This window comes from Rattus norvegicus, chromosome X, assembly GCF_021556685.1.
Source record: "Rattus norvegicus strain SHRSP/BbbUtx chromosome X, alternate assembly SHRSP_T2T, whole genome shotgun sequence".
NCBI classification, from domain to species: Eukaryota; Metazoa; Chordata; class Mammalia; order Rodentia; family Muridae; genus Rattus; species Rattus norvegicus.
In genome coordinates this window covers 140519818-140546483 of record NC_141554.1, presented here as the reverse complement: position 1 = coordinate 140546483, position 26666 = coordinate 140519818, and the positions used below count along the sequence as shown (strand labels likewise).

The window sequence follows — 26666 nt, the reverse complement described above, 5'->3', positions numbered from 1 at the left end:
CTACCCTTTGCAGTACTGGGAATTGAACTCGAGGCCTCAACATCTGGGCCATTTTCACATCTGTGTTTTCACTACTGTCTTCCGTTCCCACACTCAATACCACCAATTTGGTGAGGCTTTAGGTGTTGAAATTATTGATGGTGACATCAGCTGTAACAGTTCGAAATTTGGAAGTCATCAAAATGACTTTGGTTGCATTGCATGGGGGAAAGTAAGTCAGAAAAAAAAAAGTATGCAGCTGACAATTTGGCTGTGGATGCGGCCCAGGTGGTGGAATTTTTACTTAGTATTACACAGGTTTCTGGGCTCCATCCTCATCACCATTATCCAAACTGGTAGTGGTGGTAGATATGTGCAATTCTAACATTCAGGTGATGGAGGCAGGGAGATCAGAAACAAAGCCACCTTCAACTACATAGCAAATTAGAGGCCACTCAGAGCTACATGAGACTATCTTAAGAGAGAGAAAAACAAGTCTGTTACACACATAATGGCTACTATAGGTTGCCATTTGTGTCTTGGGGTAGGCATGTTTTCTCTACCTAAGAAAACTAGGTTTCTTGAATGGCAGGTTCATGACTGTGCAAAGCTGAAAGACAATCTGGAGATTTGGGACAGTAGTCCCTCCTGGTCCACAATTTTTCTTTCTGTGTTTTCAAGTTCCTGTAGCAATCATAATCAAAAGAGTTAAATAGAAAACTGTAGATATAAGCAATGTACAATTTTAAAATTGTACACTGTCCTAAAGGAAACGAGAACATAAGCATTGAGATAACTGAGATGTCTACCAAGTGTCTAATGGGTAAGTCGCCAATACATCATGGATATAGGACAAAGGCCTGGCTCATTTCCAGGCTGTGATGGAGCCAGATAGGGAGAGGTTTTATTATGGTACTCAGAATAGCTCCCTAGGGATAGATGGAGAAGCTGAACAATACCTAAGACCACATCACATGACCATGACTGCATTATTCACCTCACCACACAGGCATTGCATCACCAAGCATCATCACAAGGATGAATGTGGTACAATGAGACATTTTGAGGGCAGGTGGGATGGCTCATCTGGTCCAAGCACTGTCTGCACAAACCTGTTCAATCCCTGGAACCCATAGTGGAAGAAGCTCTTGGAAGTTGCCCTCTGATCGCCACATGTGTGCTGTGACACATATGCACTCCCCATGAATCCCCGACCCATAAACATTAATAATAGTAATAAATAAATGTACATATTTTTACATTAAAAATTTCAAGATCAAATACATTTACATAAATTTTATTACATATATTGCTGTAATTATTTAATTTTCTTGTTGCTCGTCAATCAAGCAACATCATGGCATTTATAGGAAATAACATAAATGAATAGAGGTATAGTTCAGTGTTCAAACTCTTGTTAAATATTTATAAAGCTATGAGTTCTGTCTTCACACTATAAAACAAAAACAACCCAAACAAGTGAAGTCCCAAAACATTAAAAACAAATCTACAGACACTCAGACACACAGACACATAGACACACACACACACACACACACACACACACACACCCCTATTATAAGATTCTACAGCAAGCACAGTAGTCAGAACAAAGGCTTCGGGCAGTACTGTGTGGTAATCTTGGCTCTACCTCGGCTGTCTGGGCCTCTGGACATGAGATATAGATAAGCAAACTAGTTGTTTCCTTATCTATGAAATGTGGATGACCAGTTCATGCAGTTGCCACAGAAATTGCGAAATGCACGGGAAGCACTCAAAAGACTATACAAAAATATGTTGGAGAAGTACATAGACGATGAGAGATTATCTGGGGTCAGATAACAACTACTTCCACCAACCTCAAAGGAGCAAGGAAGTGAAGCAGCACTGGACAGGCAAACTGCAACCGCTGAGCCTGTAAGTGAGCTGAGGTGTGCTGTAAGCCTGACATCTTAGCACTACAGAGGCAGAGGATAGAGGATCAGGAATTCAAGATCGGCTTCAACTAAATAATAAATTCAAGGCCAGTCTGGCCTACACGAGGTGGGGTCTCATATAAAAACAGCAAAGAAGCAGCGCTTTGAAGATCCCGAGGATCTGTATCTTGCTTCAACAGTGTTTGGACGGAACAGACCCGGGGACTCCCACTTTATTCACTTCCAGCCGCCTTACAAGTCTCTCCAGTCGCAGCCTCCGGGACCATCTCCTTGTCGCCTTCGGCTCCTAGGACCAGCCAGCCCTGTCTTCGCGGTTAGCTCCATACTCCGGATCAGCCATGACCTCTCAGATTCGTCAGAATTATTCCACCGAAGTGGAAGCTGCCGTGAACCGCCTGGTCAACTTGCACCTGCGGGCCTCTTACACCTACCTCTCTCTGGGCTTCTTTTTTGATCGGGATGACGTGGCTTTGGAGGGCGTAGGCCACTTCTTCGGAGAATTGGCCGAGGAGAAGCGCGAGGGCGCCGAGCATCTCCTCAAGTTGCAGAACGAACGCGGGGGCCGTGCACTCTTCCAGGATGTGCAGAAGCCATCTCAAGATGAGTGGGGTAAAACCCTGGCGGCCATGGAAGCTGCCTTGGCCCTGGAGAAGAACCTGAACCAGGCCCTCTTGGATCTGCACGCCCTGGGCTCTGCCCACACAGACCCTCACCTCTGTGACTTCTTGGAAAGCCACTTCCTGGATAAGGAGGTGAAGCTCATCAAGAAGATGGGCAACCACCTGACCAACCTCCGCAGGGTGGCAGGGCTACAACCAGAGCAGACTGGCGTGGCCCAGGCATCTCTGGGCGAGTATCTCTTTGAGCACCTCACTCTGAAGCACTACTAGGCCTCTGTGCCTTCCAAGGGGCTCCCTCCTCTGCTCTGCACCGGCCGCCTCAGCACCTCCACCCGAATGAACCTCTAAAGCCCCTAGGCAGCTTTGTAACCGCCCTGGAGCCTCTCCCAAGTCTTGGACCAAGTAAAAATAAAGCTTTTTGAAACAGAAAAAAAAAAAAAAAAACAGCAAAGAATAGAACAGCTTATAGTATCCAGGTCAGAGTAGATGACTGTCCTAACATATTATTATTAATTTTAGTTTGTTCTATTTTTTGCAGTACTTGTTGTGGATTTATGTATGCTAGGTAAATAGGCCACTATTGAGCAATATTTTATTAGCACACATCATTCTAATGGGCTTCATAATCATATTTTAATACATGTATACAATATATTTTGAGCATATTCAACTGCCATTACTCTTTTGTCCCTCTTCTGTTCCTGCTAGCCCCTCTTCTATTTTGATGTCTTTTTTTTAAAAAAAGATCCACTGAGTTTCGTTAGAGTTGCCTATAGAAGCATGAGTGAGTAGTAAGCAATTTACCAGTGGCTACACCACTGAAGTCTTAGCAATGATGTTTAGTGGTCTTCTTTGAGATTGAAACATTTTATTCTGTAGGGAAGCTTCTTCAGGCAGAAGCCAAACAAACAACCTAAAATAGCATCAGGAAGTCCCTGAAACTGACCAGGCCCCTTCTTCACAAAGAGTAAACAAGCCAAGTTACAAAGATTCTCAGACATGCCAAGCTTTTTGGAAGAAGCAAAAAGTAGCCAAACTGCCTGTAGTAGGTTTAGACTGAGTCACTTGGAAAGGACACTTTCCAACCTATTGAGCCTCCTGCAGGCTATGAAGTGCGCTCCCGCCTCCCAGTTTTTGTGAGCTGGCATGGGCTTTGGTGATGCAGCTTTTTTTTTTTTTTGTAAGTAATCTCTCCTCCCTTTACTGCTGTAAATAATCCTAATAAAACTCATTGGTTCACCAAGTTGGACTTGGATGGCATCTGTACTTTTTCTTTTTGTTCTATTGTGGATTCCCTATCTGGGGTGAGTAGACATATGTTTTGGACTTTGGCGGTGTCCCCCTTTTGGTCTGTCATGGGCTCCCTGTCTAGAGTGAGTACACGGGTGTTTTGTGTCTCTCCATGAAGTTTTGTCACACAACAGATGTATAAGATTAGAGGCTTTCTAAATTGGCCACACTGACCTAGAACGTAATACAGCTAAGCTAACCTCAAACTTATCTTTCTCCCTCAGCCTCCCAAGTGGTTGAGATTTCGGGCATGCACTCCAGGCTCCATGCAACTTACTTGTTTTAAGCATGAGAGTCAGGTACCTAGTTTCTCCTGAGTAGTAAAGAGAGGTTAGGGCTCCCGATAGGATTTGTTATTAGTTTTTGAGACAGTGTCTCCTGTATCCCAGGCTGGCCTTGAATGCTTTATTTAGCTGACATTGACCTTGAATTCTTGATCCTTTTTCCTTACCTGTTCCCACCTGAGTCTTGCACTTACCTGGTTTCTGTATGGTTCGTTATGGGTGGTTCTTTAACTGGTAATGGCCCTGTTTGAATGCCATGATGCTTCTGTCTTTACAATTGATTCTCATTTTCCATTTTCAACTTTTCCACAGATATTGCCAGCTCCTGGGTATTCTGTGCAGGTCTTGGTGACTTACCTCTGACTTCTTAAACTCATTTAGGGGCCCCAAAACCTTGAATTTTGAAAAGGAGATAATTGATAAACATTTAAAGCTAAGAAATAAGGGGAAAGTTTGTTTTGAGATATAAGAACAAAAACAAAACAGGGAACACTAACTGATGAGAAAAAAGGTAAGCAAGGAAAACAAGTGCTCTTTACCAAGACAGTTACGGTCACTTAAACATATTCATGAACACGTGGGTACACACACAGACACACACAGGCACATATACACACATATGCACACATGCACAAAAGCACGTGATTAGGTTGCATACAAGCATATATATTTTAACCTATATGCACATGTATACACATACATGCATATGCAGCTTTAGGTGATTAAATTTTATATGCAGTCATAAAATAGAAAACAATCCAAAGTATATAATAATATATAATCAGTACTTTAAGGGATAAATTACAGATTGTATATACATATGCACACATATATCATAATCTTGTTTTGTTGTATTTCCCCCATTTGGTATTAAGGAATGCCATGCATATGGTGACATGCATAAATCCAAAGTGACAAATTTTTACATATGTATGTACCCAGGAAACTACCACTTGGATCAAAATGTAGATCATTTCTAGAACCCCAGAAGGTTTCCTCATGTTTCTTTCTTCAAAGTAAGTAAAATATTGACTAAACTGAGCATGTTTTCAAAATCATATCACTTGTAGATTTTTAGGAAAGGCAAGTAGTTTGCTAAGCATGGTGACTCTTGCCTATAATCCCAGCCACTCAGAAGGCTGAGGCAGGAGAGGTCAGTCTGGGTAACTTAGCAAGATCAGTTCTCAAAGTAAAATTTCAAAAAGCTTGTGCATGGAAGGGGATGTAGCTCAGTGGTAGAGTACGTAGCATGCTCAAGTCCCTAGGTTCTATCCCCAACCAAGCACACAGAGACAAGTAGATCCATATAAATTCACACTTAAATTTTACAAAGGCAGAAAACATAAATTAGACTAGATTATTTAATCTAATCAATGTAGCTCATTTAGTAGAGTTCTTATGTAGCACACACAATACCCTACATTTTATTCTCCAAAATACTTCTTTTTTTTTTAAAGTGTTTGTAACTGGGCAATACTGGTGCATGTCTTTAATCCCAGCACTCAGGAGTCAGAGGCAGGCAGATCTCTGTGAGTTCTAAGCCAGCCAGGTCTACAAAGAGAGTTCCAGGACAGCCAGGGCTGTTACACAGAGAAATCCTGTCTTGAAAACAGGAAAACAAAACAAAAACAAAAACAAAACAAAAAAAACCCAAAAAATAAAAAAAAGTCAACCATACAAACAAAAAATGTATTTAAATCCTTTAATTTATTTAATTTATATTTTTGAGACAGAGTCTCATGTAAACCAGACTGGCTTCAAGCGTATTGTGTTGGTATAGATGATACTGAACTTGTGATACTCCCGTGTCTACTACCACAATGCTAGCTTTGCAGGTACATGCCACTACAGCATGTGACACTGGCGTCCAAGCCTAGGGCTTTATGCATGCTAGGGAAGTACTACTAACCCAGTCACATCCTTGGTTCTCAAGAATTTTCTCTTAATGCAACTTTTTAAAATAAATCCTAAAATTGCCAGTCAGTGATGATGCACACCTTTAATTCCAGCACGTGGGAGGCTGAAGCAGGCAGATATCTGAGTTTGAGTCCACACAGAGCTACACAGAGAAATTCTGTCTTGAAAAGAAAAAAAAAAGGCAAAAGGAAAAGAAAAGAAAGAAAGAAAAAGAAAAAAAAATCCATGAACTCAAGGAAGAGAACCAGGACTTTCTCGGAGGTTGTGGAGGGGTATGAGAAAACGCCATCTTTAAAGTCCTTGGGTCTGCCAGAAGGTTCCGGGTCCTCTGAGAACTACTAAGAAAATGCCCGTTAGAATGATCATAGAAAGCCAGTCTGATTGAGAAAAGCTTGCATCAGTTAGCATAGAAGGAGCATGGGAGAAGCTACTCCCCCTGTGCTGCATGTCTTGCGTTCCACTCTCTGCCAGGGAAGAAGGTGCATGCGGGTTTCAGTCTCTGGCTCATTTGAATGCATTATTGTTAAGAGTGTGGCAGGAACAGTGGCTGTTCTGCAGACATTGCCCATCAGTGGTTCAAAAATGACAAATGTCAAAGTGTGTCTCACCTGCTCTCCAACTCTTTTTATCAGTGCTATGTCTTTGGAATAGAAATGCCTGCTTCCCGCTGGGTCTTCTTAAAAATGCATATTGTCTCTTCACATAAAGGCTGAGGAAGGTGGTGCTGACGGAGGGAGGGGGAGAAAAAAGTGAAGAAATTCATGGCAACCTCTCAGGTTTAAAGTTCAGGCTCACAAACCTGTTGGATTACACAGGCCCTCCATTAAGAAGTTTCTTGCGGCCATTTAAGGCATTCTGTTGCTTTGTCGGTGAGCTTTTTTCTCTGTCAGTTTCTTGATCCTTACTGCAGAGAAGCAGGTTCCATAAAGTCCAGTTGGGGGAGGGTGTCCCTCAATGCCTTGAAACCCCTGGAGAGTGAAACTATCACAGAGGAAATTATCTGCTTTGTTATAGGAGGTCCTAGAACCAATCCCATACAGTGCCATAGGTTCACTACTTCTGTACTGGTTTCAGTTCCAAAGGATTAAGCACAACCACCAACTTGCAAAAAGAGGAATCTGAGACGGCTGTCTCCACTTGGATATAGGCCTTATTCTTATCCCTAGGTTAAGGCCATTGATCTTCGGAGCATTCAAGGACTTTAGGGAACTAAAGTGTTATTTATTAGTTTGTTTGAAAACAATGTCTGATCATCCCAGCATGAAGTATCAAGACTGACATTAAACTTGCTATGTAGCCAAGATGACCTTGAACTTTCTTGCTTTCTTTCACATGTGCTTATTGGCACACACACTTTAACACTGTGTGTGTGTGTGTGTGTGTGTGTGTGTGTGTGTGTTGCCAGGGATCAAACTCAGGGCTTTGTGCATACCAGGCAAGCACTTTATCAACCCTAGTTCCTAGATCACTTTTTTTTTCTTTTTCTTTTTTTCGGAGCTGGGGACCGAACCCAGGGCCTTGCGCTTGCTAGGCAAGCGCTCTACCACTGAGCCAAATCCCCAACCCTAGATCACTTTTTAAAAAACATTAAAAACTTTCCATAGTGTTGGGGAATGAAGGCAGAGTTTCACATACTCTAAGCAAATTCTCTATCACTACCCTACATCCCCAGCCCTAGAGTCAACCTTTGTATAAAATAAGTAGTCAGTATAACTTGCCTGGTTGCTTGAAAAGATGAAGAATCAGTGGACAACACCATCCACTGGGTGATATTTGGTCAAAGAACATGTTAAGTTTGTCCAACCAACTTAAAAAAAATAGTTTAGTGAGAGTCTCATGCAGTACAGACTGGCCGGGAAATCATTTAGTAGCCAAGGATAACCCTGAACTTTTGATCCTCCTGTGTCTACTTCTAAGTCCTGAGATTACAGACATGTCCCACCAATTCAATGGGTGCTAAAAACTGGACACAAAGCTCTACTCTACCAACTGACCTACATTCCAGGTCTTGTCTAAATGAACTTTTACAGGTTCTGAAGCAGTTGCTCACTTTGAAAACCAGAAGATTTCAAATAGACGTCTTTTATTTCCCTGGAGAAATGCCCAGGGAATTCCAGTTTGGAATAGCTCCCCTTGCTAAGGGGAAGAAGAATTCTTAGACAGTATGGATTCTGTACAGGGACAAGGTTTGGCAGTTTCTTGCATTGAGGGTCTAGCGAAAGGAACTGCTGCTATTTCTTCTTGGAGTTCCCCAGGCAGGCTTTCTGAAGAATGAATCGGAGACAATTGTCCATGGAATGGGGAGGAATGACAGTATATATTTAAGATGAATCCAGTAAGGGCACAACGAGTTAGCATAACTAGGAAAGGAATATGCTTTCTTCCCATCTTTGTATTTGACAGTGTGGGGAGCTCATCAGTTGGTAAAAGGACCTGATTTAACTTATTCTCTTTGCTTAGAGGATAACACAACGTGTACTTCATTCCTTGTACATATGTGTCCCACCCCCACTAGAAGAGAGACCCTTTGTGAGACCATTTGAATATGCTTGGCCCAGGGGGTGGCACTATTAGAAGGTGCGGCCTTGCTGGAGTAGGTGTGACACTGTGGGCGTGGGCTTTGAGACCCTCATCCTAGCTGCCTGGAAGCCAGTCTTCTTCTATTGGCCTTCAGACGGAGATGTAGAATTCTCAGTTCCTCCTGCACCATGCCTATGTGGACACTGCTGTCTCCTACCTTGATGATAATGGACTAAACCTTCTGAACCTGTAAGGCAGTTCCAATTAAATGGTATCCTTATTAGAGTTGCTTTGGTCATGACGTCTGTTCATAGCAGTACAACTCTAACTAAGATACCCCTCATCTGGGAAAACCAGGCATGCTATAAGTGCATTATATATAAACCAGCCTTGGCTTATACATCTTCCCTCCCCTTAGAACTAAGCACTTATATTGTATGAGTGCCAGGCTCAGTTATTAATCGGAAGCAAAGATAGTTCTACAGGATCTGGGGAAGTTACACATTTACTACTGATCCTAAGACCCAGAGCACTGTATTTTCTGACAGAAATACTATGGGATTATGTCAGACACTTAGTTTCAGTCTTGGTGGTTCAGCTACTCAAAAGATCTCTGTGGCTGTGAGTAAGCTATATAACCTGTCTGAGACTTGGTTTCCTTGTCTCTTTTAAAAAGAAATCCAAAGACTTTGCTGTGAGACTGTGTCTCTTAGGAATGTCAGAAGCTAGGCTCATAATCCCTAACTGTGCTTATGCAGGCATCCCTAATTAAATGCAGTGGGACACACACACACACACACACACACACACACACACACACACACACAGTGTGTATGCCACACGAGAAATCAAAGCAGGAGAGGAACTTACTTTCTGAGAAGAAAAAGTTCAGTGGGAGAGGAATTCAGTAAAAAGAGACATACTCCCCTGCCCCTGACAAAAACACACAAATTCTCTGTTTCTGTCTCAGTCTCAGCATATTGAGCTAGAGTGGAAATGACATCATCCAGAATTCTCTTTTTCTCTACAAGCATTTCTTTACCTGACTTGGTTACCAGTTTTGCATGTAAGAGGCAGAACTCTATACCCCTAAAGGTTTTACAAAGTAAAGAATCTGCGATGAAAAGAAAAAGGAGATATGCTCAAAGCATATCGTGTGTATGTGATATTATAAGTGGGTGGATTTAAACAATGACACAAAATTCAAAATGTCCTTGTGTTTGAAGGGAGGCTAGGAGTTGGATCATTGCCTGAGTACATTAAACTTGTATTCTATCACAGAGTTATATCCTAAGCCCCTAGAGACACCTACTTTTTTTTCTGGTATGATCGGTACTTTGAAGTGTCTTTGAAGTGCAATGTTCTATAGCATCACATTGTGGTATGCCTATGTAATAGAATATTACTCATCCTTAAAAAGGAAGGAAATGCTGAAATAGGTTACCACACAGATAGGTCTTGAGAACTTGATGCTTAATGAAGGTAGCCAGACAAAAGTCCCTTATTGTATAATTCTCTTCATAGAAAACGTCCAGACTAGGCAAACCCCCAGAAACAGGGAGCAGATTTGGTGGCTTTTAAGGTCTAGAGTGGGAAAATGGAGTACTCATGAGTATGTGCATTGCTTTCGGGACAATGAAAATGTCCTGGAACCAGCTATGGTGATGACTGAACAATGTTAGATTATTTTAAATATAGTTTATTTGTGTGTCATCGGTAATGTGTTTGTATATGTGCAGAGATGCATGTGAAGGTCAGAGGTTAACCTTGGGTGTTAGTCCTCAGGAGTTTTGCTCTCTGAGACAGGAAATCCTACTGGGACCTAGAGCTCCGAGCTCACCTATTTGCCTAATCTGGCTGTCCAGGGAGCCAAGCATCTTCTATAGCATTGTGAATACAAATGAGTGCTCTACAATGGAGACTTTTTGTTTTGTTTTGTGTTTTGTTTTTCGACACGGGGTTTCTCTGTGTAACAGTATTGGCTGTCCCGGAACTGGCTTTGTACACCAGGCTGACCTTGATGAACTCAGAGATCCTTCAGGCCCTGCTTCCCTAGAGCTGGAATTAAAGGCATGTGTCACCACGCCCCATCCTACAGTGGACATTTAAAAAAAAAACTGGTTCTGGATAGTGAACTCAAGATTCTCATATATGTTTGGTGAGCACTTTATCAACAGAGCAAATTCCTCGGCCCTCAATTTTATATATCTGTATATGGCTAAAATGGTAAATTTTATGGACTCTTTACAATAATAATAATAATAAAATAATAATAATAATAGTAATAATAATAATAAAATAAAAGTGAAATCCAAACCAAAGTCACGTGAAGTTTAGCAGTTTAAAAAGTGTTCCTTTGTCCGTTCCGCCAACAGGCTGAAGGCAGAGGACTTATCCTGGTGTAGGTGCATCTCCAGCCTCCTTTGGGGAACTGGGGTGTGGGTGGGGAGAGCATCAGGAGCTGAGTGAGGGCCGTCTGAAAAGCTTCCATCTGGGTGATATTTGTTTCACAGATTGCCAGTTGTTCACCCTGTTTGTATTTAAATGAAAGGAGGCTTTGAAGTGGGAGCCGCCCCTGAGCAGGGCTTGGGGTTCCTGCCTTTCCTGGTAAAGTTCAGACTTGTCCAGTTCTGCCTGTAGCCAGAGGTTACTGTTTCTGGTAGAAAAGGCTCAAGTTTTGGTTAATATTCCACTAGGAGAAAGAGCATCAGTGACTTGAGGGAGGCCAAAATGAGTTCCTTTTGCTGTGAGAGGCAGTGTTCCAATGTGGTCCTTTTATACGCTTTAGGAAAATCCCTTTCTTTCTTATTGTTCACAGAGTTTTATTTTATTTTCCTTTAATTTGAAAGAGGGTCATGTGTAGCCCAAGGTAGCCACACATTTCTTATGTCTTTGAGTCTGATCTTGAACTCTTGATCTTCCTGCCTGCACCTTCTGGGATTATAGGTGTATATCATATACCCAGTTTGGAATTTCATTTTACTGTTAATTTTGGTCGCATCGCAGATGATAATTTCCTTGCTGAAGAATCTAGGTACGCATCAATGAAAGATAGAGCGCTGGGCTAAGCATCAGCAGTTTAAGGATTACGTGGATTATTCAAAAGTTCCTTGAAAGTGACAGGGAATTCAATGGAGCTGAGTTTGCACAAATTAAATGTGTTGCCAGACATCAAAACTTGTAAGTCCCAGCTGGGTATGGTGACGAAAGCCTTTCATTTCAGCACTTGGGAACCAGAGTCCAGTGGATGTTTGAGTTCAAGGCCAGCCTGGTTTATAGAATGGGTTCCAGAAAAGCCAGGGCTCCACAGAGGGAGAAAGCCTACCACAAACAAACAAACCGAAGAGAATTTGGAAGTCCCAGTCACAGACAGGTCACAGTGTGCCTGCTCACGCTACTGCCCTACAAGAGTTAATGTATTGAAGAGAAGTCTGCAGTGGGTATTGAAAACAGCCCCACTGGTTTCTATAGCTCCTCACAGCCAACCATGGCAATGCGGTTTCCAAAGAACAGTGGAGGAAGCCTCCACAAGCCTCTGAGGGCGATAATTGTAATGATGGTTCGTATCTTCCCCTATGTAATTTTATGGGAATTGAGAGTCTAGCCAAATAATAAGCTCAGCCCTTTTCATCTGCCCAGTTCCCAGCACACTCCCGAGGTGTCTGAGGCACTTCTCACCCTAAGCTCTTAGAGCAGATTGTAACAATAACAACAGTAATGACAAGTTCACAATCTGCACTGTTCCCTTCATTAGAGGAGCCCTGGGAGCTTCAAAAACACTCATTAATGGAATCTGACAAAGCTTGGAAGGTGGGAAGACTCACCCATTCCCAGTTTTCTTGTGGCTAAACATAGATCAGGAAGGACTGGAGATCCTGGGCTGTCATTCCCTGCCACCACTAAGGTCTTCCATTCAAGAGTCCCGGGACTTTGGACATACTGACCTTAGGTGAGTGTTAATTCTTAGCATTTCTTTCTTTCTGCGGGGTGTCAATATTTTTTAAAGATTTATTTATGTATATAGGTACACTGTCACTATCTTCAGACACACCAGAAGAGCGCATCGGATCCCATTACAGATGGTTGTGAGCCACCATGTGGTTGCTGGGAATTGAACTCAGGACCGGGTGTCAATTTTTATACCCTACAACAGGGCAGTGTGGGGTCAAAAGTTTTCCTGAGTAACCTTGATTTAGCTCCATCTCCTCGAGGTTCAGTTGTTTGTTTTTTTTTTTTTTTTTTTTTTTTTTTTTTTTTTTTTTCTGGCCAGTTTCAGAGTTTGTTTATATTTATTGCAGAACGTAGGGGGTGAGCGTGAGCTGAACACTGTGTGGGGATGAAGCAGGCTGGGAAAATGATTGTTAGAGCTGGGGACTAGCCTGTGCTCTTGGGGAAACACTGTGATGGGAAGCAGGTTAGGGGAAGCCAGGTGAGCCTCTCAGCCCAGCTGTGAGTTCCAAGTCCCGTCCCCCACCCCCCACCCCCGGGTCCGCTGTTTGGATCAAAACAATGCCAGTAACATGAGTGGGTGCCTTCGTCACCCAGGTGCTGGCTAGGAGTGACCCTGGATGCTGGGTGGCAGCAGCGAGGCTGGTATTGGGGCTGAAGGGCTCAGTGCAGCCCTGGCCCACGGGGATAGGCTGTCAAGTGGCTGTGGGGAAAGGTTGTGGCTCACACAGGGGCTCAAGGCCGGAGACCCAGGCCACCAGGATCTCTTGAGACTTGGCTCCTTAAGTGGGAAGAAACTGCCCTTTCCTCTCTTGGCGGGGGGCGGGGGGCAGGTTCCCCGCCTCTGAAGAGGAGGGCAGGAGGGAGGAGCCCAGCAGGGCGTGTTGCAAGAGGGAGCGCGGCGCGCCCCGTGCGGGCCCCCTAGGAAGTGGATTTGGCCCGCTCCAGATCCAACCCAGCTTCCAGGTTTTCTCCCGCCCCGGCCCTGCGTGCTCCCGCCTGTCTCGGGCTCGCCCCCCCCTCCACATGCCCGCCCCCTCCACATGCCCGCCCCCTCCCTCCCTAGGGCCGCCCCGCTTGGCCAAGTTTGCGGAGCCTCGCTGTGCAAGCCGGGCCAGTCAATCAGCGGCAGAGCTGAGAAGGGCACAGCCGTGCGGCCGAGGGCAGTGAGCTGAGCCGAGCTGGGTGAGCGGAGCAGCGCCGGGTAGCTGGAGCCCCGCGCCAGCGATCACCCGCCGACGCCGCCCACACTCTGCTCTCCTGCGACGCCTGCCACCTTCCCTTCCTTCCCTGAGCCCCTCCACCCCTGGCTAGCTGGCCCGGGTTCTCTAGCCTTCAGAGTCCCGAGGTCACCGATCCTTTTCCTAGTCCCGCGCCCATTCCACGCCTTTTCCCTTGTACCCCACCCCGGCTGGGCGCCTGGCACGGGGGACCGTTGCCTGACGCGAGGCCCAGCTCCACTTTTCGCCTGGGTCTCCTCCTCCTCCTGCCCTCCTCCTCCTCCTTCACTACCAACTCCAACTCCCCGGTTCACGCTCCGCTTGTGAGTGTTGACTCCGCGCCTCTTTGCCCGCTCCCGCAGCGCTGCTTTGCATCCAGTCTCATTCTGTCCCCTAAAGGTGGGAGCGCGTCCGTCAGGGTCCGCACCATGGCACGGTTAGGCTTGCTCGCGCTTCTCTGCACTCTGGCGGCGCTCAGCGCCTCGCTGCTGGCTGCGGAGCCCAAGTCGAAAAGTTGTTCGGAAGTGCGACGTCTCTACGTGTCCAAAGGCTTCAACAAGAACGATGCCCCCCTCTATGAGATCAATGGTAAGTGGGAATCCTAACCCCCCCACTGCCGGGCGGTGGGCACCCCGGGAAAGGGGGCGGCCCCCCCACGCCGCACCAGGTAGCCTAGAGGGAGAAACCGGCAGGCAAGAGCCAGCCCCGGCTTTGAGCGGGCACCGCGAGTGGAGGGGCGCCGCCGGTTTATTCAGCGCCACTCGCCACTCAGGTCCTCCGCTGCCGCCCCCCACCCAAGCCCTCTCACTCCTGGGAAGCCACTAGGGACTCTGGCCCTCAAAGTGCTTGACAAGGGCTCTCTTGCCTTTTCCGGGTTGAATTCCTTACTGGGTTCCCCGCTTTGTTGTGTGGGTGACGACGAGGCCGAGTGGGGGCGGGGTGGGGAACCTCCTGGAGTTTGCAGATTCCTAGGGGCGCAAAACGTGCGACTTGAATGAGCGGCTCATTGACGTTCTTCTAAAACCCCTCTCCCCGCCTCCCCTCCACCGCTGACACGGATTAGTTTTTAGGAACTGCAAGGGCTTTAGAAGTCACCTTTAGAAAGCTAACGCTTTACTCCGTGCTCGTTCAAATCCCGACTTTTGGGAAGTCTCCAGCTTTCCGGAAGGTGTTGGATAAAAAGGGTATTTCCCTTCCTTTTCTCTTTTCTCACCTCATTTTAAGGGTTAATTGCACTTTCAATTACAGACCTTTGAAAGGGCTGATTACAGGAAACCTAAATCTCAGTTTGGAGATGGTTATGCAAATGAAAATGGCTTTGCCTCTGAAAAAGTTCACGGGATTTCAGCACTGGGGGATTGCGGGGGGGGGGGGATTGCGTAGGGTATTTGGAGAAATCCTCCTGGAGCGCTGGGGAGGCAGCATCAGGTACGTCCTCCCCTCCCGCTCGCGAGGTCTCCAGGCCCGCCGGTGGCAGTGCCTGGGCGAGCCCTCCTTCTCTGTTGTACTCGATTTTTGAAGCCGCCAACTGTTGCGCACAGCCCTGCGGACTGGCGGCGGAAGCAGCACAGGTAGCTTGTTCACCCCGGGGGCTCAGAAGGAGCCACGGATCTAACTGGCTTTTGGCCAGCTTAACCTAACGGAGGAGTTAGAGATGCGAGCCCCGAAGGCCAAATCTCCATTCCGAACCTTTCATGGAAGTGTGCAGAGTGCGCCTTTGCCCCGCTGTACTAGTTAGTGCCCGGGTGGGGCAGGCAGGGGGCCAGCAGCCAGCAAAGGAAATACTGTAATTTTAACCAGGCGCTTCCAAAGGCTTAAGACTTGGGGGTCATCTTTTGGAAGGGCTATTAATAACCTTGGAGATTAAGTGCAGTTATCAATTACATATAAACTACAAAAGTAATTGAGGGAAGTTGCTGGGCACTTTCAGAGTGTAACTGGCCTCCGTCTAGAAATAGAACTGAAGAAATTGTTGGTAGTAGCCCAGGCGTCCATTGCACCTTGGCACTTGTCAAGTAACTCACACGCTTCTGATGAAAGGGTGTTTACCCTTCAGCTGCCTGTCTTTTTGGGAACTCAAGTATGTCCTCCCAGCCTCATGATTTTATTGGTTGTAGAGCTCTGAAAAGCCCCCTTTCTTTTCCTTCTTCCTCCTGCCCTGCCAGTAAAAGAGAATTGAACCAGCAGCCGCAGAAGCTTGAGGGCTCTGCAGGTCAGACCTGAGGTCTTTGTGCCCTGCACAGTTTGGGCCTGAGTGCTTCAGAGATGATTGGCGTGAAGGTTACAGTTGTCATTCCCACATTCTGAAGGGAGGCATGTAGCTATGCCCTTAATGGGACAGTGACAAGTTTCCATCTGCTTGTGCAAACAATATGTGCCTCAAAGATGGACTAGAGGCATTTTGGCAGTGGGCTACGAAAGCACCCTCTCCAGGTCCTTCAGGTTTTTGGTGTGCAGTCTCTAGAGATTCAGGGTATCTTCCCCAGCCGGCATCTAGTGTGTAAAAGGAAGTTGGAAAGGGGGTCAGGGACGCTGGGTGTTTCCCTTTGATTGTCATGGGCACTGTAAGACACCTGAGGTAGATCTTTGCACAAATGTCTACCTGGACCTCCCCCACCCCCCCCAAAAAAGATAGGGAGTTATTAGTCCCCAGCAGCAGGAAATGGAAGCTAATGTGCTCACACCCAAAACATTTTCTTCTTTTTGTCTTGTCCTTCATCTCCCTCCCAGGGCTGCTGCTTTTATTTCCCCTTTTCAGTGACCTACTGGACCGCATTCTCCTGAGGAACAAAGGAAGTGCCTTTTTAGCTGGAATCCTTGGAAGACCACCAAGGACTTTAGCTCATGCAGTGCAATTTCGCACCACTTTCAACAATAACAAAAATGCATGACTGAATGGCTCAAAAATGTGGAGTGTTAGAGGCATTCATTTGAGTCTAGGGCACTGTCACAACACAGACAGACCCCAGACCTTTAGATGGCTAGTATAGAAGCAGGGTAATCTTTACCATCATCCTGGCCTCACCAGTTGCTCACATTAGCCTCATCTTCTGTGGACTGTCCTTAGGTAATTTTGGCCATTTGGGGAGGCAGTTCTGGGGAAGTCAATGTAATGACTTGGCATGAGCCTAGATCTGAATGAATTAGTTGCCAAGCACTTTACTTGGGAGAAGTATGTATTTTCCTCAAAGTCGGGGATGATTTTGCAGGCAGTGGGTTGTAATGTCTACGGGATTAGTTCACTGGACCCTAGGCTTCTCCAGGTTTAATGTTTTATTTTGTTTGGAAAGAAGGAATAAGATTAACCTAGGGCTTTCTGCACATGCTAGGCAAGCACTCTTACCCCTGAGAGATACCAGACCCCACTTCTTGAAGTTTTAGTCTTGATAGCCTTGCACTTGGCCTTCTAGAGGTCTGGAAAGACTGAGCAGATTTGGTTGGTGTTCTGAAGTGAAGGACTCACTTAAGTGAAGAACTCTCAGTTACAGATCATAGTTGTGACAATCTTGACGTTCTCTTGAGGGTGTCAGGAAGGATCATACTGCCTGAGTTTTTGAGTGAGGTCCTGCATTGCCCACATGCTTGACTCCAATACTTTTCAAATAATGGCGAGTCCAGATGCCACAATCACAAAGCATCTGTAATAGCTTTCATTGGCCATATTTTGTTGGAGTGCCTGTTATGTCAAGTATTTTGTGCTTAGCATCACAGAAACAACAAGAAGGGTAGTTGATCACCTCCACCCCCAAAAGAAAAACAACAAAACACTGGGCTTGGTAGTAGGGAGATAAGCCAGTCACACATACTTGGAATGTACCATGAAGTGTGATAAGAACCGTGTGACTGATAGGAGAAGTGTGGGCTTGGGATTATCTAAGTGTGTGGGCTTGGGATTATCTAAGTGGTGAGGCATGTGCTTAGCATGTGCCAGACGCTAGGCTCAATCCACAGCACAAACAAAACACAAGGAGAAGGGATTGGGACTAGAGTATTACATAGGTACACGGTAGTTTGTTAGTATAAAATAATATGCTATGTAAATGTTTTCTTAAAGGTTTACTTTATATACATTGCTGTTTTGCCTGCAGGAATATCTTTGTGAGGGAACTGGAGTTATAAGCAGTTGTTAGCTGCCTTGTAGGTGCATTGAACCTGGGTCCTCTAGAAGAACAGTCAGTGCTCTTAAGCCCTGAGCTGTCTATCTCCTCAGACCTTGCTCTCTAAAATCCTAATCATTTTCATTAGGATATGTGACAGCTAGCACATTAATAATATACTGGAATTGCCTTGAAGAGTATGGCATTTAGTTAGAAATAGTATTGAATTTGTAAAAGGTCCCTTTTCACAGCAACATAGAATGATACCAGGGAGAACTTTGTACCAGTCACTGTCATCTTGGAGTCATTGTTTCTGTTCTGTTTATCTTTATGAGCAAAGAACCTGTGAACACATACCTACACTTGAAGTGCTCATATATGTATCTCAAAGGAGTCTGGAAATTACTTAAGCTATGTGAGGACAGAAGGGAGGGGAGGGAAGGGAGGGAGATACTGAAATTTTATTGTAAATAAGAAAAAGTATATGTTTCGAGATTTCTGTTGTTCCTCCATTTAGCTGGGTTGGATTTTATTTTATATTATTTGATTTCATTTATTTTTTTTTGAGACAGGGCCTTATGATGTAACCTTGGCTATCCTAGAACTCACTGTGTAGACCAGGCTGGCCTTGAACTCACAGAGCTCTGCCTCCCTCTTAAGTGCTGGGGTTAAAAGCATGCAGCACCCCCACACCCAACTGGGGTTGGATTTTGTTATTGACCTTGTGATTTTTTTCATCTATTGGCATGATCAGTTTTGCTCTCTGTGTTTCATTTGAGAGGTTCTTATTGAACCCCAGGGCCCTGTCTCTTCAATGTTAAAGTAACTGTCTTCTGGGTGTGCTAAAAAGAGAACTCAGTAACAGTTCTGGCTTATGCAGTTGAATCTCTTTTAGAATGTATAAATATAAAATGTTTGATTCAGTGTAATTACTATTTTACCTTTATTTTATTCACATTAGGTTGCATGCAATTTGGGGATTAGCTGGAGACTCCACTGAGGAAAGGAAAAGGGAGTTTTCTGCCTCCCTCCCCAACATCAGTTTTAGTCTGAATCAGTCTGAAGTATCCTACTTTGGTTCTCCAGTAACATTAACTATTTTGCGTAGCACAAGGTTTGTTCCTATAGGCTCACAAAAATACATTTTTGCCTTTTAATAGCTAGTAGCTATTGTGTAGTTTCTTTTGGGTCAGGCCAATACTAAGGACTTTGTCTCATTTAAAGGCCACAACTGTCATCTATGCAGTCAAAAATTATCATCTTTAATTTACTCATAGAAACTGAGATTGGAAAGGATTAAGAAATACATGCATGGGGCTGGAGAGATAAAAGCTCTTTCTCGTGGCTCTCATGGCTCCGCAGTTAAGATCAGTGAGTTCCAACCATCAGCGATTCTAGTCACAGGGGATCTAACGCCCTCTTCTGGTCCCCGAGGGCGCCAGCCATGCACACAGTACACAGGCACATGCAGGCAAAACACCACCCATTCACAAAGAAGTAAGTAAATACGGTAATTAAATAAGAAGTACACTCAGAGTTGTACAGATTGTGAGTGGCAGAGGCAGGGTTGGAACCCAAGTCCTCCTTGACCTCGAAAAAATAGGCACTGTGTTGTGCTAAGATGGGAAGATATATTCTCTGGTTCCTTTGGAGGTTCTAGAGATCTAAGTTAGGCAGCCCTGTCCTCACACTGTAGTGGAGAGGATCCAGTCACCTCTTCAACAGGCAAAATGTCAAACCCAGTTATAGATAGCATAGAGTCCATAGTAGGAGGAATATACATTATTTCCTGGACCATAGGGAGCAGTGAGGGTTCCTACGCAGGGAAATATGGCTTATGTTGTTTTAGAAAAATAGTAACACTCTGGAGTTAAAGGAGTTCGTGAGGCAAGAGATAAAGGCAGGCAGATCTAGTATGAGGGTATTTAAATAGTTCTTAACTAGTCTGCCTACCACTCTCAACTTCCCATTCTGATTTGGCTGTTGCCAGCTGCTTTGGATGGAGTCATCCGTCTGTGTTGAGCTTCTGTGGCTCCAGGTTTCTTAAATCACCCTGTTTTCATTGAGTCACTGCTGAACTCACCAAGAGTTCTCTGCCTACCAGTCAGTAACGAAAATGTTCCAGCTGATGGGCTCATGCATATGGTTCTCTGGTACCCATGATGAGACAGCATTCTACTTCCATAGTATATAACAATCTCACTGTTTCGTTCTAGTCCCAGGAGTCTTGGAACTAAACATTTAAAAGAGGAAAAAAAATTGAGAATAAATTTCTATGATATGTTGATGTTACCTGAGAGCATTGTTTTGCTTTGAGGGAGTAAATGCAGTTATTGAACTAATAACTGAGCATTATAGGCACTTACATATTTTTTACATTTCTTTATCTGTGTGTATATGTGGCGGTGGCAGGAAGTTGTGGTAGGGGTGCCAGTCAGATGTGTTTGTGAATGTCAGGGTAGCTTGGGAGTGTTGGTTCTTTTACCTCTATGTGGGTCCCAGGGTTGAACTCAAGTGATCACACAGGCACCTATATCTGGTGAGCCATCTCACCAGGGCCCTGTTAGAGGAAATTTTAGAAAAGATTCAGAATTCTGTGTTTCTTCATGCCTTGCAAAACAGTTTTAGGAACAGACAACTGAAATGGTTATGGTTTTTTGCACACTTAGAAGAGCACATTACCATGTTAGGTCTAGAGCATTGAGCTTGTTCAGTGTACATGAATTATGCTTTTTACCCAAATCTAAATTTTATATTTACCAAGCATAACAGGATCAGAATATTTTATATAAATAAGCAGATACATTCAAATGTGAACAGGTAACAGCATTTCCAATTCCACTCAGTGAAACATCTGTTGCTTACTAGAGAGAACATGAAAGTGCAGAAAACTCACGAAGCAATTCCATCCTGAAGGTAATTTGAAATATTATATTTAAGTTCTGATGCATTTAATTTAGCAATCTTGTGGGAGAGAAAAAAATCAAAGAGATCCATCAGCCAGGTATTCAACTTTTGAAAAAGAAACTCTAACAAATGTTCGAAATTAGGGGAAAAATTGAATGGAAGAGTTAAAGAAAGTCAATAACCTCCAGGAAGCCTGGAAACTATGTAAAAACATCTTATTGGAAGCCCAGATAAATGTGTACCAGACATCAAAAAGACCAGCTGCTTGGGGGAAGGAAAAAAAAAAAAAAAAAAAGAACGAACGAACCCGGCATGACTAACTGGCAGAGTGAAAGAAGTTGCTTCAGGGAAAAAAGACGTCTCTCACAACACAGAGGCTAGGGCAGGAGAAGTCCACCAGGTATGGCGAGGCAGGTACAAACTGGAAATTAAGTGAGACAAAAGATAATTGACGGTGAATCTTGTGAGGTAGATTGAAAATTCCTCCATGTTACTAAGATGGTGAAGAAGGTAGGCGGAGCTCAGCTTTCCAGAGGAGAAGCAGTATGGTTTCTTTAAAGCGATATCATGTCTGATTAATCACCCAGCGTTCCATGCCAGGAAAAAAAAAAAGATCATGAGAGGGCTGGGTGTATAGTTCAGTGATAGAACACATGCTTAGCATGCACAGGGCTCTGGATTCTATCCCCAGTATTAGTCATTCAATCCAATCAATAAAAGCATTTGGACACTGGGAAACAGACATACATAATTTAGGTTTAAAAAAAGTTATGCAATGGGATACTGGAGCAGAGAATACTTAAAAGGTCTATTTATTTTGGGATAGGTAGTGATGGTGGTTTATTAACGATGGGAAATTAATTGAGGGAGAAAAAGAAGTCTGGTGCCTTAGAAGTAAATGGAGAGGACCTGCTTTCTTAGAAGGAGTAACTCTAGTCTAACTCTGTGACAAATTTGTCTGATACTTTTGTTGAGAATTTTCTTTCTTTGAAAAGGAGGGGGTGGGGGTATTAGAATGTAGAATTCAAATGCAGAATTAGATTAGTGGTTGTCATTTCACATTGTACTATAGCATTACTTGGGGGAGATTTTAAAGTACACTGATGTCTGGGGTACTACACAACAGCAAAATCTGAGTGGGGCTATGTGTTGGCTGACTGGGTTGCCCCCTGCCTTCCCCCCTCCCCTGTGTCTGGTACTAGAGATCGAACCTACACTAGGACCTCCTGTGCAAAGCAAAGTGCTCTAATTCTGAGTGATATCCTTGGCTTTCTTTTTCATTTTGAGACAGGGTGTCATTAAGTTGACCTGGCTGGTCTTGAACTTATCTGTAGCTGAAGCAAGCCTTTAACTCAAGTTCTCCTGACTCAGCAGTAGCGGCTGGAATTTCAGGCCTCTGTGCGTATGTTTTTTCTTAATGATTATCTGCAGTTAAAAACCACTGCCATTAACGATGTCTCTGGTCCATCTCATCTCTGAATCTCTGTGATTCTGAGATTCTGAACTTTCCAATGAAATTGACTCAGCTAAAAGCTTCCATTGCAACACTCTGCATACTTGCGTTAATTTTGACTAGTCTGAGGTTAAGTGAATGCCTTTTAAATTTGGGGAAAGAGATTTTAAATCCAGGCTACAAGCACAAACCTGAACCATTGACTCTTTGAAAGTAGAGACACAAGGACATTGAAAGCACTTTGGAAGGAATTAGGGTGAATCCAGCTTTCTTGTCATATATTGAGTAAATGTCAGTGTGCATGGTGATATTTCTTTCCCTTCTCTTTATTGGTAAAATCACCCCAAATCTCTTTATTCCCAACTTTAATGTCCTCTTTGCCACGTGTTTATTTTCTTCAAGTGTCGTATCACGAAAAAGAAGTACAACAAATCCCTGGGCTTCTCCTGGGCACAAGCATCCAGAACACAGCTGGGAATGTGGGAACTGCTGGAAAGGCTCAGTGATGGGGACAGCTGTGAGAAAGCCTGTGCGTTCTGCCTGGAAAAAAGGCCTTGAGAACTTTTAGCATCAGTAATCATTGAGCAGAGCAGTATGCTAGACTCTGGGGATTCTGGAAGGTGTAAAAGCGGAATCAGGCTTTTGAGTTTCCATCTGAATGAAGCAGATAGATTACGTAGATAGCATTTACACAGGAGGAGATAAAGTACATCTGTTTTCCTAACCTGTGGCTGATAAGTTGTTGCAAGTGTGCTGGCTGGGAGCTCAGAGGGGTGTTCTAGAAAGCTTTGTGTTTTGTTTTGTGGAGGAACGTAAAACTTGACATCTGATGGAAGCGAAGAGGCTAGCGTGAAACTGAGTGGCCATAAGCTGAACACATTACACACACAACCAGTTTGTTGATCTGGCCTAGACTAGAGGCACCCTTCAATTTTGAAGAGTTTTATTATTCTAAATTATGTGCATGTGTGTTCCTGTGTACATTGTGTAGATGCAGAGGCCAGAGGTGCCTGTTCTCTCATGGAACTCAAGTCACAGGTGCTTTTAGGCACCTGCCACAGGTGTTGGGAAACAGATGCCTGTCCTCTTTGATATGTTCTGCAATGAAAGTTCAGAAGATACATTTGAGAGACTTCCACTGGAAATACTGGGGAAGTGAATGAAAGCTCTCAAGGCAGTGGCAGGGGACAGGGGGTGGGGTTAAGTTAATTTATACTTTCTCCTGTTGAGACTACCCAGGGTCCCTGTGAGTGAATCAGTCAATGTGCTCCTTTGTTTCTCTCCCCATCTTCCTTCCCCATCTTCCTCTTCTCTCTTTCCACTTCCCTGTTACCTTCCCCATTTCCTCTCAATCAGGTCTTTTTGATTGTTGCCCAGGATGGCCCCAATTTGCTCTCCTTTTGTCTCATCTTCCCTAGCACTGCATGCGCAGTTGTGCACACCATTTTACCTGGCTGGTGTCTTTATTTTTAAAAGAAAAAATAGATTATAGCTAAGCAGTAGAGTGCTTGGCCAGTGTGTTCAAGGCTCCGAGTTCTGTCTCCAGCTTTCCACCCCTAAAATCGGTTAAAGACTGTGTATTATGAATGTGATGGCTTATTCACTTGAGAGCGTTTGGCTTATGATTTCGTTCCCCTCCAGCTTCTCTTCCAAGCCCTCTAGAAGAACATCCACGTTACAGGAGTCACCTGCTCTGCCTAGTTTGGGAACCCAACGTTTTGACCTAAAGTCAGAAGATGCAAGCAAACTGGCTCTCAGGTTGAAATATTTGGATATTGGTTTCTCTTTTAAACATTGACCAAACTAAGTAAATGGATAATGATAAGAAAAGAAAGTTATAAGTTAAGGATACTTAACCCTGTAGCTATTTGAGCCTTTTAAGAAGAAAGCTCCCTTTGCCCTGTTAGACTTGATCTTAAAGACCAGACCCATGGGCTCCAATTCTGTCAAACCAGGTGGCCCACTGGTAGGTTCTTCAGTAGTATTTTGCGGTTTCCGAAGGTACAGGACTTATTAAAGTTTTATTTTAATTCTGTGAATAGATTTTTTTGGGTGGTTCTGAGGGTGAAACCATGTACATAATTACATGGCAAGGACTTTACATCACTGAGCTTGGCCCTCATTCTAGGAACTGGCATTTTCATTCCACCTGCGCTGTTTGAATGTTTTTATCTTCCTTCAAGTTCATATATTGTGAGCTAAACACTGCACATGCTTGTGGTATTGGGACGGTGAGACTTTTGGGAGGGAAGCGAGCGTTTTTGAATGGGGTTAGTGTTCCTATTAAAAGAGCATGTGTTATACGCATTCAGTAGTGAGAAGCCTGGCACGTGTGAACTAGGAAGTGGACCCTTACCAGACACCAAATATGAATATGTCAGTACCTTGATTTTGAACTCCTTCTTAGCTTTCTGGTGGTGTGCAATCCACTTCTGCTATTTTGTAAGCCACATGTTCTGCTTTATTACAGCTACCTAGACCTTGCTGCCCAAAAGAAACAGGGCAATGCCTAGTGTGTTATTCCTCTCCACCTCCTAGTGTTGCTGTTACTCGGTTTGCTCTGGGGTGAGAGGACAGCATTGCTTGTGGTTTGTTTTAATCCCAGGAGACTTCTCACATTGTCTGCTTCAGCACAACTCACTGGGCTTGCAGATGAGCTTTTTGAAGCTCGCCTGGCTTCGTTCCTGCCTACAAGGTGCTCCTTTCCTGCCTTTTACCCAGGCCCTCATGTCAACTTCATCCTGACCATTCTTTACACAGCAACCTTGCTCACAGCTAGCCTGGCTTCATTCTAAACTATCCAGCTTGTGTCTCCCAGAGTGGCTGGAAGTGGTTGCATTTGCACTATAGCGTTTCCCTTGGTTCCCCCAAGCCCTTGATGTCAGCATCCCAGCAAGCATGAGGTCTGCGGCATAGAGGGCTTTTTTTTTTCCTTCCTCCTTTTATTGTTTCTATTCTCTCACATATTTGTCTCCATTGAGTTTTCAGTCTGGTGTTTAGTCAGAGACAAAAACAAAGTCCTCTGCCCTTGCAAACAGCAGTGGAAAGCATGTGGTTAGCAGCTCCCACTTGCAATGGTCCAGTCTGAGTGGGAGTGTCATTTTTCTGGCAGTTACTTCACAGAAGTCCCTGTGTGTGTGTGTGTGTGTGTGTGTGTGTGTGTGTGTGTGCGCGCGCGCGCGCGCGTGTGCGCACCAGAATAGACAGTCATTATAGTCTTTACAATTTATAGTTGAATTTTTATGTACTATTGTCAGAATTGCTTTAATTATACAATATTCTCCTGCGCTAAGACTTTTTTTTTAAAGCAAACCAAGACAAACTTTTCACCAGCGTATCTTTACAGTCCTTCACAGTTACTCCTTCTCCAGGGAAGTCAGTAGGTTAGTGCTTTGGGTCCATGGAAAGATTTCTCTTTCTTTTTGGCCTTGGGAGGAGGGTGTTGAAGTGAGTGCATTTTAAGCTGCACTTGAATGAATTGCCGTGTGGTTAATGTTTGGCCTTGTTTACCCTCAGTTTGGTACTGAGTGTCTTTGCTCTCTCTGCTCTGCTGCTTCAGGTCCATTGGGCCTGGATGCCCTTGGGAGAGACTGTTCTCGTGGGAGGAGGTCAGGTAATTGATCATTAAGCAGTCTGGCACCCTGAGGCCACATTCTCATTCAGGTACAGAGGCAAAAGAAAAAGAAATAACTTTGCCATGTAAATGTCTGCATCCATTTTCTTATGGTCTGAACAAAGATTCCAGTCACCCATTTTTCTTATAGTGTGAACAAGATTCCAGTGATTGGGTGGGATGTATTTTTGCTCAGAGGGTCTTCTATGGTACCTACCACTGGGCCATGTGTTCAAGGTGTGTCCCTAACCTCCACTCCTCTTGAAATCAATCTCACACACTGCCACAATGATCCGGGTGCCTATCACCTCTTGCTTGGATTCATTAGTGGTTTATCATCACTAGTGTCCTTGCCGTCAACACAGCAGCCAGTGTGTTCCTGTTTTCTTACTCTTAACTCAGGTCACATTACTTTTTCTGCTCAAAAGGCTCTAGTGGGAGACAGTGAGATTCCTCGAAGATAATAGCATTTTCCCTCAAGTGTGGTGACTTTAAGTTTCATCCCCAGGACCCACACGGTGGGAGAGATCCAGTTCTCACAAGTGTTCCTTTGATTTCCACTTGTCCACCGTGGTGTGCACACCAGCATTGAGTACATACACAAAACCAAATCAAATCAAATCTAAATAAAGTTTCTAGTTGCTCCCCGTGTCCCCGACCCACTCCAGAGTAAACGTCAGAGCTTCTGATGCCATATGGTATCTGGCCATCAGGGTCTATCAGTTGTCACAGTTTCTCTCCCTTCTGTGATGCCCCTGGCTCTATTCTCATCACACTATCTTCTCTAACTCAAGTACGCAGGCAGAGTTGGGCCTTTGCATGTCGCGTCCTAGGCCCTCACCCGTGCTAAGTAGGTAATGTACCATAGGGTTCCACCTCCA

At 44.4% G+C, this 26666-nt stretch overlaps 2 protein-coding genes across 3 annotated transcripts in view; both read left to right on the top strand.

Annotated features, from left to right (window-relative positions):
- Nucleotides 1–2050: 2050 nt before the first annotated feature.
- On the top strand, nucleotides 2051–2963 carry Ftl1l1 (ferritin light chain 1 like 1). Its single transcript, NM_001408864.1, is given in 1 exon segment — nucleotides 2051–2963. A coding segment is annotated over 1 exon segment (552 nt). The 5' UTR covers nucleotides 2051–2254; the 3' UTR covers nucleotides 2807–2963.
- Nucleotides 2964–13611: 10648 nt separating this feature from the next.
- The window catches only part of Gpc4 (glypican 4), a 109709-nt gene continuing 96654 nt past the window's right edge, over nucleotides 13612–26666 (top strand). Inside the window, exons 1-2 of one of the 2 annotated variants that reach the window (XM_087600012.1) lie at nucleotides 13612–13680; nucleotides 14115–14303. In XM_087600012.1, coding sequence (XP_087456138.1) covers nucleotides 14144–14303 — 160 coding nt within the window. In that variant the 5' untranslated portion in view covers nucleotides 13612–13680; nucleotides 14115–14143. 2 annotated transcript variants of the gene reach the window in all.